This window comes from Mercenaria mercenaria, chromosome 2 (assembly GCF_021730395.1).
Source record: "Mercenaria mercenaria strain notata chromosome 2, MADL_Memer_1, whole genome shotgun sequence".
Classification (NCBI taxonomy): Eukaryota; Metazoa; Mollusca; class Bivalvia; order Venerida; family Veneridae; genus Mercenaria; species Mercenaria mercenaria.
In genome coordinates this window covers 107,783,468-107,805,581 of record NC_069362.1, presented here as the reverse complement: position 1 = coordinate 107,805,581, position 22,114 = coordinate 107,783,468, and the positions used below count along the sequence as shown (strand labels likewise).

General features: G+C 35.3%; 2 protein-coding genes across 3 annotated transcripts in view; both read right to left on the bottom strand.

Moving 5' to 3' along the window:
- The window catches only part of LOC123564853 (uncharacterized), a 127,989-nt gene that overhangs the window by 61,267 nt on the left and 44,608 nt on the right, over positions 1 to 22,114 (bottom strand). For both annotated transcript variants that reach the window (XM_053537480.1, XM_045358735.2), the window contains 5 exons: positions 9,316 to 10,115; positions 7,181 to 7,339; positions 3,919 to 4,225; positions 3,468 to 3,728; positions 3,115 to 3,159 (listed from right to left, as the gene is read on the bottom strand). In XM_053537480.1, coding sequence (XP_053393455.1) covers positions 3,115 to 3,159; positions 3,468 to 3,728; positions 3,919 to 4,225; positions 7,181 to 7,339; positions 9,316 to 9,882 — 1,339 coding nt within the window. In that variant the 5' untranslated portion in view covers positions 9,883 to 10,115. The remainder of the gene's footprint in view (positions 1 to 3,114; positions 3,160 to 3,467; positions 3,729 to 3,918; positions 4,226 to 7,180; positions 7,340 to 9,315; positions 10,116 to 22,114) is intronic.
- Positions 14,717 to 21,195, bottom strand: LOC123562441 (uncharacterized). The gene is made up of 3 exons (XM_045355078.2): positions 20,997 to 21,195; positions 20,694 to 20,788; positions 14,717 to 20,427 (listed from the first exon to the last, which is right to left on the bottom strand). Exon 3 carries the CDS (start codon positions 20,425 to 20,427, stop codon positions 15,832 to 15,834), a length of 4,596 nt encoding a protein of 1,531 aa, XP_045211013.2. The 5' UTR covers positions 20,694 to 20,788; positions 20,997 to 21,195; the 3' UTR covers positions 14,717 to 15,831.

The window sequence follows — 22,114 nt, the reverse complement described above, 5'->3', positions numbered from 1 at the left end:
AAGAGTTTATTGCAAAGTTTAAGAAAGGTTTAAAAATCGCTGTTACGTCATAACGCGTTAACCGTTGAAAATCGAATCGAGAATGGGGGATGTAAATGAAAGATTTTTATGAATTCTATCACATGAAATAACATCTCAGAATTGATGAATAGAAAGTGTGTCACGAAATGGGGAAAACTGATTGTTCAATGTTAACTGTATTTCTATTCATTAAAACTCTTGACGATTTCCTAGAATTGTCGAAATAGGCTTTCTAGAACCTATCTGTACTTAAGACAGTATCCTAAAGGACTATAAAAGTTTTTTAACACAAAATACTCTTTTCTATAAGTTTCTCCTAAAAGTCATAAAATTGACCGAAATTTAATCCGCTTTTACAGTTTTCAAAGTATTAGTGTCAACATTGGCCAGTTCTCTTTCATACATTATCTTAAGTCGATCTCAAGTCAAAAAATATTAATACTTAATATCCGCTGAAGGTTGAATTTCATGCATAGACTTGTACGATTATACTGAAGTGTACACTCTGTTAATTCAAAATTCTGGGAAAATGTTCCAAATTATATATATGAAATATTGTGTGATGTGTTGGAGTATCTACACCGTAGTGGAACTGGCATGTTCAATTTCGGAGACTATGATGTTGTTGTAATAACTATAGATGACAAATGTAAAGTTACAAAGGAAGATATTATTGTGATACCTGTTAATACCTGTTAATGATACCTGTTAATGAAGTTGCAGACACAATCTGTGTATTAGGGTAATAGGCCCGAATGATTTTGATAATTTTGAATATTTTGATGATGTTACATATATTGTTTAATGGCGTGTACGTGTGTGCGTGCGTGCATGTATGCGCGTGTGCGTGTGCTTGTGTGTGTGTGTTTGCGCGTGTGCGTGTGTGTGTGCGTGTGTGCGTGTGTGTGTGTGTGTGTCTGTGCGTGTGCGTGTGTGTCTGTGTGTTCTCGTGTGTACGCGTGTGCTTGTGCTTGTGCTTGTGCAGATTCGAGAACGCGCAGAATATATGAATTTTACGCGTGATTGATCTCACTTCCGGTTTGAGTTTACCAACTTATAGTACTAGTCGAGACCTTCGGTTAGATACCCAACATGTCTAGGTTATCTTTAATAATAAAGGCATGAAGCCGGGTGTTTCCGGATGAATGATTCTTGCTTAAACCTCAATATCTGGAAAACGGATAGAGATAGACACGTAATTGTACATATTTTCTGAACCTACTCGAAAAGATCTTTCTAACGGTACCGGTCCCGAGCCTGTACGATGACTTTGAAATTTTAATGACTTTATTTCCGGTTGGCACCTAGTTTATGGTAAAATGCACTCTTTGGGCTTTTCAAAAATGTCAGATACCCAAAATGTAAAAATGGACCCTAAAACGTCTTATTTTGATGATTTTAGCAACTTTCTTAAAAAGTCCTTTACCGGTTCTAAAAATCTGGATGGTCATAAAAAATGTTGGCAATTGTTTAAGAAAAATATTCTTTAACATCATATCATTGATGGTATGAAAGAGGCACTTCGGTCCATATGTGACCCAGGCCTGATGTCGCCTCCCTTCCCGTACTCAATACACGGATTAACTTTGACAGATCAATAGGCTATTGTTAATGCATCCGTCCATAAGTCAACAGACGCTAGACATTATGACGACTTTAAAGGGATTAAATTTGACAGTTGAATACGCTTTTGTTAATGTATCCGCTCTTAAATAAATAAACGCCAGACATTGTGGCGACTTTAAAGGGATTAACTTTGACATGTTTACTTTTTATTGTCCGTCTATCCGGCCTTAAATCAACACATGCTAGACATTCTGACCATGATCACGTTTGATGCACTCATGACCTTATCTAAATATAGCTTATGAAGTCATTGTAAAAATAGGTCCGAGCATGCGCATTTAGGGATAATACGCTTATGATTGGAGTCATTTTGTCAGTGGACGCCAAGGAGCAAACATCGTTGACAAAAATGTAATACTTTATTTCCAGTTAACGTTACTTCTAACGTAGCTATTTTAAATAAAGATTAATGGTTTTAATTAAAAAATATAATAAATATTTTGCTTTAAATTATCATTAATTAGTTCTTTGTTTACCATACAATGTATTTATTCATTTAGGTTATAGATAAATCTATATGTTCAAATATAATTAATATTTATTTGATTTTCTTGAAATATTTTGTTTTAAAGTTATCTCCCCGTCTAGGGCTGAGCACCTGACCCTCAATGTGCGCGAACACGCCCTAGATAGGTATATACGTCAGCTCTATATACTTCTGGGAGATATAAAAAGCAGAGTGAAGTCATTCTTAAAATAGGAAGATGATGTCATTCTAAAAATAAGATGGCCGCCGCGCATGTGCAGTGAATTTATTTCTTATATGCAAATGAGTTACTATTTATAGTAACTAGGTCATCCAAGATGGCGCCCGTTTGTTTACAATCAAACCGCTGCCTATACTACTGCAGTTAACCTAACCAGTGTTCCTGGATTCTGTACCAGTACAAACCTGTTCTCCTCAAGTAACTGCCAACTTCCCCATATGAATCAGAGGTGGAGGACGAATGATTTCAGACACAATGTCTTTTATCAAATTGTCACGGACAACATACGCCCCGCCCGAGGATCGAACTCACGACCCCGCGATCCGTAGATCGACACTCTCCCTACTGAGCTAAGCGGGCAGGTATATAATGGAGTTTGACTGCGCGTAAGATTTCAATATTTTGGAGTAAACTTTCGGTCTAAACGAAACTCAAACATTTTACAAGCGGCATATGTACTATAAATCATCATATGCTTCTATGTTGATGATGATTTGACCACAATCGTTAAGGCTTCAGTGCAATTTTCAAGAGAAAAATACTCGGCCTGAAATTATGAACTGATATCGAGTTGTGACTGTGGCAAAGCCTTAACGCTACTTAACTATTTATAGTAGGGTTACGAGTCGCCAATTTAATTTAAAAGCTTACTATCTAAAAAGATATATACATTCTCGCTTAAAAGTCTGTAAAGAAGAATTAAACGTTACTGACATTCTTTAAAGTCCATAATTACTCGCCCTTGATAATATATACTTACTTTCTTCTTTTGGCTTGTATTTTCGAGCATCAGGGAAAGACTGTCCTGAAGTGTATAATAAATATTTAGTTAAAGATTGCGTTTACTTTTACGGCGCAAACAGAAAATAAACTCACAAATGCAGATGAATATTACATCTGGTTTTTAAAGATCAGAAATACAATAAAAAAAGGTTGCAATTTTATCATTTATCAATAGACAGGACATGGAACTGCTTTAATGTATTTTAGCAATATCTATACAAACCGTTTTGTTGTGTTAAAAAAAGATATTACAATATTTGTAGAAGTAAAAGTACATTATTACGTACTACTAAGAACATATGAAAATCTTAATGACAGTGGAAAGTATACCAAGTATTTCCCAGTCAATATCCGTGGACGGTTGATTTTTAAAAGCTGTGAAAAGGGTTCGTTTAGTGCTATTTGGTCCTTGATCTTCCCGCCAGTTGTATAACATTTGATATATCCGTTTTTGCGAAGTATCATTGTCCATTTTTATATGGTCAATAATCGTTGTAGTAAGTCCAAGTTGAGGTCCAAGTAAATCCCAGTTAAGTCCTATTGCCCGTGCAATCTCACCTAGATCCACATCAGAAGGAACGGTGTCTAAATCTGGAAGCAATACATGCATTTTCTGAATATAAATACGGATAGCAGTACTAGAAGTCAACTTTGAGCATATTCTTTGAAGTATTATCTTTTGCACTGAGTTAACTATGAAAGGCTGGCTTTATTATTTAATTAAACACTTCTAACTAAATGTATTTTACATACCGGTACAGGTTAAAGTAAAAATGTTTACCCTCTGCTTCATGGTGGTGTTTCTTTTGTGTTGAGTGATCTTCCATAATCGATTCCTTTGTATGCACTTCTATTTCATCAATTGCAGACTGTATTACTTTATCTAGCTCAGACATTGACAATTTTTCCTGACTTTCAAAGGCACTAACAGATTTGTTTATGATTTTGATTAGTTCTAATTTTTGTTTTTCAGCTTCCCTCTTGTGCTCATCTTTTTCAGTCCTTAGTTCATCATGAACTGCCTTGACAACATTATCCAGCACTTTCTGGATATCGTCTATACCAATGTCCAACGTATCATTTTGAAGCTGAAAAATAACCTCCTCTTTGACTGACAAGCCTTTTGAGATAATGACTTAATTTCATTCAAGATGTTTGTGGTTGATTTTCACATAGAGAATGAAATCGTCATAGGCAGGATATTTTATGTTACAATATTTAACCCACAAGAAATGAATTGGGAGTCATAAAGGATATGTGTTAAACTATACCACACTGGGATTCTAGAACAGTTTGATGAATATATACTTATAAAAACAACAAATCAGCCATTGCTTATTTGGCCAATTTCTAAAATATAATTACACATACTTCCTTGAAATTAAAAGTATATATTTAGAATAAATGTTGCCGATACCAATTCACAATTTCTACTACATGTAATATCAAAGAGTGGCATAATATAAATTTATACATTTCAGGATTATACGCTATTTTCAAAAGGTCAATAGATAGACTCAATATCCAGAATTTTCGAACTATCGATAAAAGTTACGACAACAAACACAAACCATCGTTGTTGTCGTTCCCCTTCAATAACATCGTTTGATCTTTCATTGATGTTTAAACATTACTAGTGGAAAAATCAAATTTTGCAGTTTTGAATTCTTATCCTTATAAACGCTAGAAGTACAAGTTTTATGTGTAACCTTAATTTTATAAGTTAGGTTGTTGTAGTTATATCTTTCAGAGTTATTCGAAATTTTGATATATCATTGAAACATAATCCTTTTTTTCCAAAAACATAACTTTTAGCAATGCTTACAGCAATGATGTCTTAGCTGTTCTGTTCAGTATATGTGAAACTAAAAATGATCGGGGACCATTATAAGTACTTCTTTTAAAGTTTCGGATAATAGGCCAATGCAGGCATTGGTAAGGTCATAATATTATTTCAATTACCCATAAGTTCCTAAAATATCGTTTAAAATTAAAGCTCGTACTCTATGCGCAATTCCATGTATGCTTAGTATTCAGCCCCTTCAGGTATAAGAAGTTAAGGAGAGGGATGTATATATATTGTCCGAACACACGTTATTCACATGGTCAATCAATCATTTAAACAACATTTTATAACATTTTATAGTTTTCGTTTTCTGCTACAGAGTTATTTAAGGAACAAAATTCCGTTACATAAAGTTAGATCCCTAAAAGAAATGTATGTTTGTTCTTGATATGACCGCCGCGGTAGCCTAATGGTAGAGCACCCGCCCCGAATGCGAGAGGTCCTAGGTTTGATCACTGGCCGCGTCCTACCAAAGACATAAAAAGTGTTACTACTAGTAGCTTCCTCGCTAAGAGGATAGTGCTACGACAGGTCAGCCTGGGGATTGTATAATGTTACTGGTTGGCGGGAAAAACGCTTTTTTGTGTATTAACATCTGCAGAAGCTCGCGGGATAGTTTGTGACCGAGACCGAAGGTCGAGTTCACAAACTTATCCCAAGGGCTTTTGCAGACGTTAATACACGAAACAAACGTATATTATCGCTATTCTTGCATAAAAAAACTTCACGCAATGACTAAATGCATTGTTTCCATATGTGATGACTTTACGATTCCGGTACAATTTTTAATTACCGTTCTGTTGTTTTTGGAAACGGTAAACATGTTTTAAATATCCATAACCAGGGCCCAGACTTCTAAAAGCATGTAATGAAGGTTTTTAACCATTTTCTTGTAATCTGTCATTAATATGACAAACATAAAATTATCCAAATTATTACATATCACTTAAAAATTTGGTGAACAGGAACACAATTTCAAAAGTAATAACTTTACATTCGAATTATTTTGAGTACGAACACATTTAGAGTACGGATGAGTACAAACGTAGTGACAAGCTTTCAAATGTTTTATCCTAATTTTTCGCGAAATTAGATAAAAACAATCCGACTGATACTAACAAAAATCTTTAAAATGATTCCTAAAAACAAACAATTGCGCAAGTTACACGCAGTTCTTATACATTCACGGTTATCAACAAAAAATGAATCGACTCCGACTTCTAAAAGGGGTGTAAACAAGGGTGGAGCGAGTACGTACATTTTTGGGGATAGTGCGTTTGGTTTTGGTAACTGATACAGCAAAACATATGATACTATGGATTAGATTGCATCTTTTATGCTACAAGAAGAGAATATTATGGAAGAATCAAGACGCGGATACCAGATGTCAATCTGCGCAGAAATACATATATACATCCATGACAAAGCATTTAAAAAAAATCATGTTTTAACAGCACGTGAATTGCCTTGTTTGCACACGATTTTTCTCCCGTTAATACATGGGTGGATCAAGTAAAAAAAAAAGTTTTTATGCAAGAATGTGGTATCATGATACGTGTCTACGGCGTGATATTCCAGTGAGGCAGCACTATACAGTTTGACATTGTGCTTATACCGTCATTTATGTGATTGAAAAGTTCTTGAAAAAAACGTTAACCCCCTGACAACCCCCTACCCACTCACACACATGTCCAAGTTATGGAATTTTGTGATAAATCCTATTTAATATCAACTATTTAAAAACTGACTATTTCTTTTGATTTCAATATAATTTGCAATTTACAACAATTTTGCATCAGCTAGATATTCCAACCCTCTGAATCTTGCTTGCGCAACCAAGAAAGGCAAATGCAGTAACGATACTTTAACAAACATGCATTTCACATGAAATCTAGTAAAATACAAAACTTGTCAATACATGGATGTGGTGTCTGGGGTGCTCTGTGATTCCGGGAAATCTACCCGGACTTTTATCTTTTTTTAAAACACAACATATAACTCGCAAGGAGTAGTTCACATACGTTTGTGACGGAGGGATAAAATACAGTATGAAAGACCAACAGACAGAAATAAAATTAATATGTATCCCTATATACGGTGAGAATAAAAACTGATTATTTGTTTTGTTCTTATAAAATTATTAATGAAACTAAGAACATATATATTCTCGCTACCGAAGAATCTACAATAAAGGCACCTGTGATAATTTCCTTTTGGCATTATGTGAAATTGTGTTAGAAGCCAAATATCCAGGATCTGACAGTAGATTTTGTAAGGTGCTGAAGTACTGTTGTAAATCTACATCTTCAATTCCTAAATATGAGGAATGTCGAATAGCTTTGCCTACCTCTTTAGCCTGCAAACAAAAATGTAAAAACAGCAGCAATGATATCTCTAGACATACTGACATTATACAAGGTAAATTATACAGACAGAAATGTCTAACGAAACATAACCATACATGTTAACATATAATCTTATCTTGGATAAGCGTAATAACACATTTGAATTGAATCAATTTGCAAATAAAGAATTTTGCACCTAGCTACCTAACAACTCTTCAAGTATTCCAAAACTCTTGCAATCATTTCCAAAATGCAGTAAAACAGGAAATGAATAAAACGATATTCAAGATAGAGTTGCGTTGCGGATATTTCTAACATAACATGTGTAAATGTTGAGTTCTGCTCAAACCGGGACTAGAGGGCATGGACGGTAGCTTGCATTTCCACTACCGTCCATGAACAGGTTCAATCAAACCGAGCCTGCGACATTTTCGTTTATGTCATGTTGGGCGACCTGTGGTTTTCCACTTTTTCTATTTTATTTCTTTTATTGACATCTATCATTACGAGAATTTCATTAATAACACTTAAGTAGTTACAATAAAATTGTCTTATTTTTGTCAAAGGGTTGGACAAAAGGACAAGTCACGATAATAATGGCTCTTTCGCTCTGCGCTTTTAATGCCTCCTACCATTATGAGATGTTTATTTTCTTTCTCCATTTCTCTGACCGGATCAGACAATGGCATAAAACCTTCAATTTGTAAGAGTAATCTTGACCTTTCATCAGGAGTCTTCCGCGCGACACGTCGCCTAAGTTTGAGGAACACTTGTGCAAAATTATATTCTTAAAATGTCTCACAGGATGGCATCTATAAGGACGAACAGTTACTGTCGGAATGATGTACTAATGGACTTATGAATGACAAAACAAAAATCTGCAGTCCATAAAAGTTGTTCAAATGGGGAATGTTATTCAGTTGCAGCAACAGAACAACAAACGTCGTTATGGCGCCCCGCTGAACGTCCCCTGCTGAACGTCGCCCCACCGAACCTCGTTATTGCGTTCGCAGAACGTCGCCCAACCAAATGTCGCCCTTCCAAACGTCGACCCGCCAAACGTCGCCCTGCCGAATGCCGCCCCGTCGAACGTCACCCCGCCGAATGTCGCTCCGCCGAACCTCGTCTTTTCGCCTTCTGGTATAACATTATACTATGAATTTAATTGGAGATAAAAGTTAGTAAGAATTAACAGTTATATTTGTTAGTCCCGAATGAAGTGTTACCAGAAGAAAACGCTCATTCTTAACTTTACCTCCTAACCCCAGCCGTAACCCCAATCTTATATCCATCAGTGAGTCCAACAGTGATAATTGTAAATTACTGGACCTTTTATGGCATATAGAAAGATAGCGGGCAATATGCGTGTATGCGCCTCTCCATCCATCTAATGTTTGTTGTCTTACATTGGGAAAATACTATATGCTGGCCTAAGTGAGATGGATTCTTGGAACATGACCCTTGTCCAACACCCTCAGCCAAGTATGACATTGAACTTTCGGAAAGAGAATCTCATGTTTGCTCGCGATAATCAGTCTCACTGTGGAAAGCAAAAAGCATACTTTCCAAATGTATTGCAAAGTTATAATCAGATAAACAGACGAAAGGAAGGACCTACGGACGCAAGCACGGACGCATGGACGCACGCACGCGTATGGCCTTGTATCCATATGTCATGAAAAAGCTTGTTATATAAAAGTTACACATCATTACACATCATGTCACTGATGGAGTCTCAGAAGGATTGAAGGTTGGGGTGGGCGGGGGCTCATATATCATAACTATTCACAATTATTGCCAGCTTTTATTTCCAGTTTAATAACTACAATCATGTCATTCCGGAAGGCGAAAAAACTACGTTTGGCCTAGCGACATTCAGCGGGGCGCAATAACGACGTTTGTAGTTCTGTCGCAGCGAAATGGCATAAATCAGACATTATAGGCTACATATATATACGACAACGTATAATGAGATCCGTTGACATACCTTGTAAAAGATACTGTTTTTCTTGCTTAGGTCATCGTGAATCTTCGACTGAAATGCTTTAAAGTTGATGATAACACTGCTGATACCATTGAAATCAGTCTCTGCTGCCCTCCTCACATCCTTGTAACCGTCTGACGGCATGAAACATTTAGCAACTTCCCATGAATTGCTGCACCACTGGGTGGCATCAGTGTTTTTATAGGATGGCCCGTAAAATCGATGAGCACGCTGAATCTCGCTTTTAAAATTATGACATATCTGTTTAGGGCATCCAGATGGGAGATATTGCGTGGCAGTATTTCTATGGAAGTTACACTTCCCACGTCCTACATTACAAATTCTATCTGTAGGACAAACATTTTCTGTACAACAACTAGAACATGTGGTATCAGAAGGAAGTTCATTGTTGTTGCAAATGTCGCTCAAACATTTTTGCTGGAACTGTTGTATTTCATCATAAACAAAAGGCTCAATACCTTCTTTAGTAAATAGAACACCCAATGTAGCCTTGATCCAATTCTTGAATTTGGATTTTGATAGTTTATGACTGTAGATATCGGCAGCCATGTATATATTAATAGCTGTCTATTTGGGCCAGAATAGTTCAATCTACACTAAATTTCTTCTTTTTTTTCACCTTTGTTATTCTTTTTACCTCTTCGATTTTGAATCAGTTAAAATACCTACCAGAATACCTACCAGAATAAGTCTTTAACTGAATAATCGGCCAATTTTACATATCGCTTCCTTTACTAGAATGGTCACTTTTAGGCATGAACTTTACTTAAGCGTTCATTAACCTGCAAAATAATCAACAAACTATATTAGTGGTACAACAAGCAAATTCGATGAATTGGAATCCCCCGCCGAAAGGGTCAGAGTTGAGGAACGGCAAAAAATATCTCCAGCAAAAAGTTAAGAATGTTACCAAGAAGCAAATAATTTCATTAGTCAAAATCAAATTAAAAGAAAATGAATAGTTTGTTTGGGTGTGGGGGTGGGGTGGTGAGGATACAACAGTTTACATGTTGACTATAAATATTGATAGAAAACGAAAAATGAAAAAAAAAAAAAATGAAAAAAAAAAAATTGGGTGGGGGGGGGGGGGGGGGAGGGGGGTGACCAGGTGTAGGTACACAACATCACATGTTTATAATAAATGTTCATGGAAAAGAATGAAAGAAGTTTAATGAAATTCTTCCAATTGGTTGGTTTGTTATGTACAGATCTGTGGATTTTTAAACAATTAAAGGGCAATAACTATATGGAAAATTGACCAATCGAAAAAAAACTTGAAGGGCATCGTCGCAGTATCTTGGTTCATGTCTATTTCAAGTTTGATGAAATTCTACCTGCTAGTTACTGAGAAATGGCTGCAGACGGACATTTTTCATTAAATCAAGGGCAATAACTCTGAGGGAAATTGACCTATCAAAAAAAAAACTTGATGGGCATCAGCGCAGTATCTTGGTTCATGTCTATTTCAAATTTGATGAAATTCTACCTGTTAGTTACTGAGAAATGGCTGCAGACGGACATTTTTAGCTCGACTATTCATAGAATAGTGAGCTATTGCACTCGCCCATGCGTCGGCGTCGGCGTCGGCGTCGGCCGTCTGCGTCCCGATTTTGGTTAAGGTTTTGTATGTAAGCTGGTATCTCAGTAACCACTTGTGGGAATGGATTGAAACTTCACACACTTATTCACTGTGACAAACTGACTTACATTGCACAGGTTCCATAACTCTATTTTGCTTTTTTACAAAATTATGCCCCTTTTTCGACTTAGAAATTTTTGGTTAAGGTTTTGTATGTAAGCTGGTAACTCAGTAACCACTTGTGGGAATGGATTGAAACTTCATACACTTATTCACTGTGATGAACTGATCTACATTGCACAGGTTCCATAACTCTATTTTGCTTTTTTACAAAATTATGCCCCTTTTTCGACTTAGAAATTTTTGGTTAAGGTTTTGTATGTAAGCTGGTATCTCAGTACTTACTAATGGGAATGGATTGAAACTTCACATACTTGTTCACTATCATGATCTGACATGCACTAAGCAAGTCCCATAACTCTACTCTCTTTTTTTTCAAAATTATGCCCCTTTTTTGACTTAGCAGTTTTTGGTTAAATTTTTGTATGTAATCTGATATCTCAGTATCCACTAATTGGAATGGATTGAAACTTCACACACTTGTTCACTGTCATGATCTAACATGCACTGTGAAGGTCCCATAACTCTACTTGGCATTTTTACAAAATTATGCCCCTTTGACTTAGCAGTTTTATGTTAAGTTTTTGTATGTAAGCTGGTATCTCAGTATCCACAAATTGGAAAGGATTGAAACTTCACACACTTGTTCACTGTCATGATATGACATGCAGTACAGAGGTTCAATACCTCTACTTTGTATTTTACAAAATTATGCCCCTTTTTCAACTTTTGTATTCATTCAATTGACAAGGCTGTTGAATAGTCGAGCGTTGCTGTCCTCCGACAGCTCTTGTTTATTAAATCAAGGGCAATAACTCTGAGGGAAATTGACCAATCAAAAAAAAAACTTGACGGGCATCAGCGCAGTATCTTGGTTCATGTCTATTTCAAATTTGATGAAATTCTACCTGTTAGTTACTGAGAAATGGCTGCAGACGGACATTTTTTATTAAATCAAGGGCAATAACTCTGAGGGAAATTGACCAATCAAAAAAAAAACTTGACGGGCATCATCGCAGTATGTTGGTTCATGTTTATTTCAAGTTTCATGAAATTCTACCAAATAGTTACTGAGAAATGGCTGCGGACGGACGGACGGACGGACTGACGGACTGACGGACGGACAACGCCATTTCAATACCCCCCTCCCGATTTCATCGGCGGGGGATAATTAGTGTGACTGTTTATATGTTATTACATGTAGTAGTACAAGAACCTTTGAATTTCATTCTGTAGCTATATTTGGCAAAAGGGGTCATTCATTTTTAGGGACCCACTGTAGTTATTTATTAAATTATTGAAAAGTAAATAACTAAATATTGCTATAAATTAAATTAAATTACAGAAGTGTTTTTTTATTTTTATTTTGGTTAATAAGAGCTGGAATGATGTGTTTATTAGGCATGTTAGATGGAGGTGTTTCTACCTGGTTATAAAGATGTGTATTTATATCTTAACAAAATGAAAAAGATACTACTGTCTCGTGGCAAACAAAAAAGGGGATGCTTTCATTACAGGCGGCGATCATACTGGTTATATTGTAGTACATATATATCCTGACAATATAAATATAGGGTAATACATGTATATATCGACTATGTAAAAGAAAAGAAGTTTGTTAATGTTTTGGTATTTACATTCCCCTTTCCTTTTCCATTAAAAACTATGACATTCATTTTGGATGAACAGCAAAAGAAAAGGCGCGAAAGTTATGACAACGCTGCTTAGTGATAACAGGCCACTGTTTTGGCGATATCCGCGTATAGTTAAAGAGGTCGTCGCAGGTGTTCCTTCTAGTAAACAAAATGGTCGGGAAGCTGATTTTAATGTTAAGGTGATTCTGCACGTTCGGGTCGAATTTTTTCTACGATGTAGAATTTGATTAATCTTTGATTTTCAAAACTTCAGAATATATTTAGCAAATTCAGCAAATCAAACGAAAGCTTCGTGTACTTGAATTTTTGATAAACTGATCTGAAAAATTTGGACCGCACGCGATTTTCATAATGAGAGTCTATGGGACATTTTCGCAAATATATTTTTTCTACAATGTAAATTTTAATAAAAAAATTCTCACAGGGGTAAATAAGCATATTACCTATAATGTGGTGAAATAAAATGTATGGGTCCATGTGATTTGTCCATGATCAAAGAACACCGCCCATTTCAAACTAGTTATAAGACATTTTTTTTAAAAATTAATTTACGTGCCAGATGTTTTAATATCATATTTTAACTGTACACTGACAGAAAAAGTACCATTGTTTTAAATTTACTCATAGGTTCCCATTAGTTCAATAAATGGTTTTCATTTCCTAGGCCAAATCCGCGCTTTATACTACGTTTTCCGGATAAACATTTCGGTTTATCAAACGTGCAGAACTACCTTAAATGCAACAAAACGTGTGCAATCTATAATATAACCTTGTTCATAAATTGACAAGAAATATAATGTAAATATAAGAAATTATTATTTTTTTTTTGAATTCATGCGAAATGAACGACAGAACGGGATCGGCAAATTGAACATGTCCGATCATATTCAATCCAAACATTCAAATATTTCATTTCATATTTGGCACAAGGAAGGAGATGTTTATTAGGACATGGGGATGAATAATACTGAGGTATATGGAAAAACATGTATAGTTTCATAATATTGTGTCACATGCATGTATTTATGATATGAAAAAAAAATGTTTTCGATTTTTGTTTTTGTATAAAAGGCGGGGATGCCTTTATTAGGGGAAGAAAGGTTTAAACTGGGGTATACAGATTTATATGTATATCCTACATTTATATAAGCAATATAAACAAAATGCTGTTTTATTATTTTCCATTTCTTGCAAATGAATATTTTACAAATACCGGTAAGATAAAGACGATGGGGTGCGTTCATATGGAGAAAAGAGAGAGTTTCTACCTCGGTTTATGATATAGCCTGACAATATATACTAGGGTATTCAGTATTAATGTATGTACAGTGATATTCTGTAACAATACAGAGTTTTGTGTGTGTTTTCTTTCCAGTTAAAAGGACGGAGTACGTTCATAGTGTAGTGCCCGGGTACCCCTCCCACTTTTTTAGCAACCGCTACATCGTGTATGTGCATGTATATTTCTCTTGTAAAATTGTTTGCTCATTTCATTTATTGCATTTTCATGTAAAACATTGTTAGACCGTTTACTGTTAGACTTAAAATCATTTAATCCTTTGCTATGATCGTAAATATTGATAATTGTTGCCAATTGTTAAACCCGGAAGTGTTATTAGTCCGCCATTACCTTCCGGTGCTCGCACTGTAGCGATGACGTCACGCACGCTCTTTACTGTTTTACGTCATATATCAGTTCTAGCTAGGCCCTTCTTGAAGTTTTTCAGCGCGAATATTTAAATTGTTTAACTTGATATTTTCTCTTTTAATGCATGAATGTTTGTACTTTATTTTTGCATTCGATAATGTTAGTCGTACTTAATTATTGTAAAATTATCTCACGTTTCTATTCTGAATTTTTGTGACTTTTATCTGGTGCACACACTGTTGTGTACATTCACCACTGTGGTTGACGTCCCCGAAGGTGATTCTGCACGTTCGGGTCGAATTTCTTCTACGATGTAGAATTTGATTAATCTTTGATTTACAAAACTTCAGAATATATTTAGCAAATTCAGCAAATCAAACGAAAGCTTCGTGTACTTGAATTTTTGATAAACTGATCTGAAAAAATTGGACCGCACGCGATTTTCATAATAAAATATAAATAACTACATAAATCTTCTTTATACAGGTAAATATGTTTAAACATACCTATTTTTATTCATTTCTAATACAACTAATTCATTACTATAAGACAATATAATGTTTAATCAATTCTACCTTAATTACATAGAGAGTGGTGCTGCGTATTGGAAATAACATTGTTTCTTAAACTACACTGTTTTCTTTGCATGTGCTTAATGTTAATCTACAAAATGGCATTAAGGATATAATATCTATAAAATGATTAAATATTACACATATTCATACAAAAGATAAGCCGCTATTTAATATTACATAACAACATTACTATCAGTATGTTACAGATTTTCTGAAATTCTTATTCAATGAGACAAAATTGACGGCAAGAAAATTTGAGTTCAGTTGCTATAGCAAAATCAAAGTAAAGTACTGCAACACCATAATGAAACTTTAATACTACAGTACCATAATCAAAGTATATAACTTTAACATCATAATAAAGTAAAGTACTGCAACAAGATAATAAAAATTTAGTACTGCAATACCCTAATTAAAGTATAATACTGTGTACAGTGTACTGCAACACCATAATTAAAGTATAGTACTTCAACAGCATAATCAATGTATAGAAGAGCAACATCATAATCAGAGTATAGTACCGCAACATCATAATCAAAGTATAGTACTATGTACTGCAACACTTAAAGTATCGAAGTATATAACTGCAACACCATTATCAAACTATAGTACAATGCACAGTGTACTGCAAGATCATAATCAATGCACAGTACTGCAACAACATAAAGTTTTAGTTCTGGAAAACCATGGTCAAAGAATAGTACTGCAACGTGGCAGTCAAAGTAAAGTACTACAACATCATTATCAAAGTTCATTACTGCAACATCATAATCAAAGTATAGGTTTGCAACACTTCAAAACCATACTCAAAGTATAGTACTGCAACATGATAACCATTGAATTACAGTACTGTAACACTAAAACCAAAGTTCAGTACTGCAACAAAATAATCAAAGTATAGCAATAAAACTCCACAATTATTTACATTTCATCATAACTGTCTTCATCTTCTGCAGTAAGTTCCGTTAATGTAGGAGAATTTGAACAACTGACTCCACGGCAAATTCCACATCCCACAGAACATTCTAAACCGTGTTTCCTGCAAGTACAACGTTTGCTGTCACATCCTGTTTTACAGCTGCATCGGATGACTTTAAGCAAATATTCTGGTGCTGGCGGCAAAGTCATTTTGACTGGGCTTAAAATGTTGTCAGACACCTCCCAACCCCATTCCAAAGGATCAAGATTTTCATTTCCCATCCATGTATGGGTTTGCCAATAAACTCTCATACTATGAAACGCCGCAGCAGAACTGGTGGGAGGTAGACTATGCACTTCCACAAAGCTTGTGCTACATGAAACTTTCCTAGCAAATTTCTGAAAACGAAGGTGATCCAAACTTTCAGAAGTTCCCCCTTCAAACAAACAGATCATCGCATATTCACCTAACTTCTTTACATCGTCTTTTATTTCTGCATTGATGAACATTAATGCATTATCCCTGAAATTCTGCTTTGTGCACAAAACTTTAAGAGCTGAGGCTTTGCCGATGCCATGTACTTTTGAAGTTGTGTCGCATTCTGTCAGTGCATGAATAAAGGGAAGTAGACTACAGACATCTTGTCCCAGTATTTGTTTTGTCTTCTGTATATCCCATACCCTTTTGCCTTTCCCTCGTTTCGGTCTTGAATCTGATCGAAAATACACACCATGTTTTATTCCATCAACATGGTAACACAGTAACACAAGCAAATCTGTATCTTCTCCAACAACCACTGTAGTGTCTGTTTCAGCTGACTGCACTGCAGTTTTGACAATGAGGCAATCAGCATCATTTGTGGCTTGTTTTACAGGTATTCCATGATTGGCAAATGTTTCACTGAGAAGCGCAATGAAGTTTTTCGTATTGTCAGTATTCCGCAGAAAGACTTCTTTGTTTGTTTTGCATGGCGTTGCTCTTGCAAAAAGAACTTTAGTTCCAACTGCACCTTTCTGTCTCCTTAAATGTGTTAAATCTTTAGTAGATGGACTGTTGCTGTAACCATCAAAAACAACAACAGGTTTCCTGTATCTCTGTTTAAGATAATTGGTGTATTCCTCACATATAGATCCAAATGACATGCCTTTCTGCCATGGAATCCTTTGTAAAAGAGAACCTCCATCAATGACATAAGCACAGTCGCCTGAATTCGGAATGTTTGTTGCACTGCAGTCCCCCAATTTCCACATACTTTTAGCAAGAAGAGATTTCGTAGGTTGCCTTGGCATGCCAGTATTGTCAAAAAGTGAACTTGGAACACTGCATAACTCATATGTAAAAAGGCCTTGTGTGTCATCCACTAATCTTCCTGCAGCGGTGATTAATCTTTGAAAAAGTAGCTGGGTATCTATGTTGATGTTTTCTCCTGACAGTGTAATTGATGTTTTTTCAGACAATGTGACAGCTTGCCAAGATCTCTGGAATGAAAAGTCATTCAGGGGTTTTCCCATCATTCTCTGAATTATACTGTTACCAATATCATTGGCCTGATCAGCAGTTACTTTACTCCCTGCTGTTAATCCAGTTTCAATGTTACGTAAAGATAAATCAGAGCTATTAAAGGGATCTCTCTCCTTTAAAAATGACATTATGGTACTGGTATCTTTTGCGTCCTTGTCAATTCTAGATTTACGAATTTCTTTGTGCCCATCATTAGGATTGTTCATGCCCAACAGATCTAGCATGGCATTATTCACTTCTGCTTTGGCTGGCATAGACATCAACCAGAGTGTTCTTTGATTCTCACTTATGCCTCTACCTCTTGTCAGTCCTCCTGTGGTTTTAAGAGATCTCATTAATACTTGTTCTATAATTAGATCTGTTGATAATCCAGCCCAAAATTTGTCTGTTCTCCGCACAGAATGGAAGCCGGAGACGAACGCTTCATGTACTTCAGGATGACTTGCCTTCAACTGCAACATTTTTTGTAGATATATGTATGCCGACTTTAAGTAAAGATTGTGTCCAGATGCAGCAAAGAATGGAAGCATTCTGAAGACAGATCGTAAATGGTCATACCAGTTGCTTGTCCGTTCAGCTCTTATGAAATCACGCAATATTGTAATCATCTCCATGTACTGGATCCAGAGTCTTGCTGTGCGATATCCTTTTAGGTAATCTGTCTTAAGTGTCAGTATTTCACACACAGATTGCAAACTATCATCTTCACATATAGCATCTTTTAGAATTTGTTTTGACTCCATCTTGTCATACAATTCTACAATCCTCTGCATTAACTGCTCATTTCCAGACTGCTGCTTTTCACTGACTGATACCAAAGAAGTGTCTTGCTCTGAATTAGCAACACAAAATGAAAAACTCGACTCTTTTGAAGAATTATCTATGTCTATCTTTGTAATGCTCCGAATTCCATCTGACAGCGAAGACTCTTCAGATATCATTTCATCTTCCGACTGTTTCAGTGTGAGAGTAGCATTGTGTTTCATGAAAACATTTCCAAGTCCTGTATGTTGAGATACTTGTGTTTCGTCTTCTTGGATGGGTGAAATGTAGTGAATGTTTAAAGCAGATGATAGTAAAAGAGTGTGCAGTGCTGTATCAACCATGAAATGTCCTCTTACAGCTCTTGCTACTGCTTTTCCGGTCAACATATATACTACTGCATTGGAAGAATATACAGTTTCTAACACCTCTCTCAAACCTGAACCACTCATCAAATGTCCTATGCATCCCAGAAAGCTCATCTGAGTGTGGAAACCACCTAGACGAAGAACAACATTTTTAATCGGGCTTGATGGTTGTACAGTATCAAGTATATATGTAGCTTTCTGAAATAATGGCTGATCAAATGTAAGCACTGGTGTAACATCATACGTCCTACTTACTTTGGCAACGAAGTGTAAGGTAGAAGTTATGCAAGACAAATCACTAGGTGGCATACCTATCATAGAAAGGAATGTTGTGGTTGACTTTGGAAAAAATTTCTGTTTCTTTTCATACAGGTGCATAAATCCTGACAAATTTGGTCTAGCTGGTCGCATTGGATGTACAATATTTGAAAATATGTCAAATACTCTATCTTTACTGTGGGTGTTTGTCGCATCAAGCTCTGCAAGGTTGTGAAACACATCTGCTTTAAATTCGTGTTCAGGTTCTTTAAAATACTTGATTTCAATTCTTCCAAGTTCCACTACTTCATCCATACTTATATCTCTGCGAGGAATACGCGCATGAACTTGTGTACCTGGGGTATTACATGCAATAATTCCCATCCCATGGAAGGTGTTGCTTCCATGTAATGTTCTTACATTATGATCCACATTATCAGCAGAAAACTGAACAAATGATCCAGGGAAGAAAGATGGCATACTTGTATTCAACATAGCAGCTGAATTTGACTCAAACTTTTGCACTTCCCAGTATGACGAACAAAATCCCATACTATTCAGATTATCAATCAAAAATCTGGAACCAAAATGGTGGTATAATTGCACTGCTAGACCAATCTGTAGAGGGGCTTGGATACTCCTGGGTCTACAACTTTGTATAATTGCTTGTCCTATAGATGCAATCTTTACATCTTTGTCTTTTTCACTGAACAGCAAGTTAAGAAGTAAAAGTAAGCTCTGTGGAATGAAACATCTATTTTTGTCACTTGAACCAATTGAGTCTGGTGATGGATAGACATTATTATCAGCAGGGATGTCTAGAATATCCGATTTAATCAACTTTGGGACTGTTTTGATAAGTCTTGTTTTTTCTTCCTCTTCAGTTCTTTGTCTTTTGTTTTCTTCAAAACTATGTAAAATTGAAGATGCTGTTTGCCTTAGAGTAAATTTGTCAACCTGTCCTTCTTTACTGCTAATAACTAAAGCGTCACCGAAATACTCTACTAATTTCCTTTTCATATGCTTCGCTGAATATGCATTTTCTCCACACTCTTTCTCCATCACTTGAACAAGTTCTGTTACAGTAACAACATCTTCACTATCTTCTATGTACTCAACTACAGCCATAAATCTATCATTTGTTTCTCTATATGGTCTTCCTATTGGACTTTTAGCAGGAATATCTTGAAACGCTTTTGGAATTTGTCTACCGGTTCTGAAATTAACATTACATGACTGGTGGTACACTGCATCTGCAGCAAACAAATCAATGACATATACTAATCTACATGCAACAATGTCGGCCCACTTATCATTTCTTTGTGCACATATTTCTTTTATTGTTGACTGAAAGTCAGTGCTTCTCACTGGAAATACATCATGTCCACGTTTTCTGGATGAGTTTTTTGCATCTTTTCCACAAAAAAGACATTTATGCTTAAAATCAAAATCATTACCAGATCTTAGTAACCTAGTTTCATTAGTATGTGCATCTAATTCAGTCAATACATGTCTTTTGTCAGCGTACTTCTTTCTGCAATCTGTGTGTACTTTTTGTCCGGCAGTTGGTTTTACTGTATCCTTTTTCAAAGCACTTATCTGGTTGATGCCGTGGCTTCCCTTTTCTCTTAAAACGGCAGTATCATCAGTGTCAGTGAAAGATTTTTCACAAATAGCACAAACTTCCATCTGAAACATACACAAGAAAAATAAATGCCAGCTATGACTACTTATGCAAAATGCCTGGTCAAGCATGTGTGTAAGAAGAAATATCTTTTTCAATAACTTCATTTAAGCCATTAAATTTTAACCTTAAATCTTTATATGTATTTATATGATTTCTATGTATTTAGCATAACCAAATGCATTACCAAATGTTTACAAATAAGAACAAGTCTATAAAAATAGCAGTTGAGAACAAATATTTTGTACTGTAGGTGTACGGACTCACTTACTGTAGTAGGGTATAGCTATAGGGAATATATGTTGGACAACATCAGCATTTACATGTAACTCTTTCAAACACCATAAATACTAATCCAACATGTATCTGAAAAGAAACATTTCAAAACATTATAAAATAAAAATGATAACTTGTCTTTTCCTCATTAATGAGCACAACCCCTTCATATACGTTAGAAAATGACATCATTTAGATTATTATTACAGAGATAGAAGGTATATAAAAATCATTAGCATGTAATATATATTGCTTCAATCCAGATAAAAAAAATACATGATAGGACACTGAAACTGACCTGACTTATCTATGAGTTTATCCAAGTTTATGACATATATATTGGATACCCACAGCATTTTCACTGTTTTAAACATCACCACGCCATAAGACCAAAGCAACATGAATCTTCTGTGAAAAGAAACAAATCACGTAACTAAATATCACTACGTGAATGATATACCTATCGCTAGTAGATTAATGAAATATGAGTAAATCATCTTAAAAAATATATAAATACTACATTCAATAATGAAAGAAATATGGAAATAATATACAATCAAAATCAATACAATATAAGACAATTAAAAACCATCGGCATTTGATATTTTTGACATTAGGGTGCTTACCTTGCATATTATATTTAGAACAGCTCAAACCTTTCTCAAACAACCACCAAGACCAAGGCAACCTAAAGCTCTGAAAAGAAACAGTTCAGAACACTATAAGTATCCATACAAGAATTATTTGTCTTTCAAATATAAAAGCAGAAACGGTGCCCAAATTAGAAGCTATCATCTTTGACTTTAAGCAGTTATAATTTTGTTGTAAATTATGAATAATATGTACCTAATTACCTATGTTAAGCTATTTATTGACTTGAAACTAGCCATATCCTTCTTGTTTCCTTTCTCTACAAACTGATCTGGAGATCTGTTATCTCTGTAAACAAAGAATTACAATTATTCATTGCATACATTGAAAAAAAATCCTCTCATTACAAAAATAACTGTCAAAAATAATATTAGCAGTGAACAGTTTTTAATTTGCATTTTGACGGAAACTGCGTTCCATATTTGAAAAAAAAATCAAGCGTGACCTTGACTTAACATGTCTTTTAAAATGTTTTTATTCCTTTGTATGACAATTTTATACTACCAATTACTATATTATGTTATATCAGAGCATCTTTGGCTCAAATCTTTGTTTAAAATGCGATTTTTATCCGAAATGAATATCGGTCATTTTGCATGCAACACGATGGTCAAAGTTATACTAATACAGTTTAAAGAATGATCATGGCAAGCTAAATTGATCAAATGTATATTGAAATTGATTACTTACCTTAGATTTAAACTTTATCCATCCGAATTACGTATTATTTATAAATTTAATCTCGGCCAGATACATTTTCGAAAA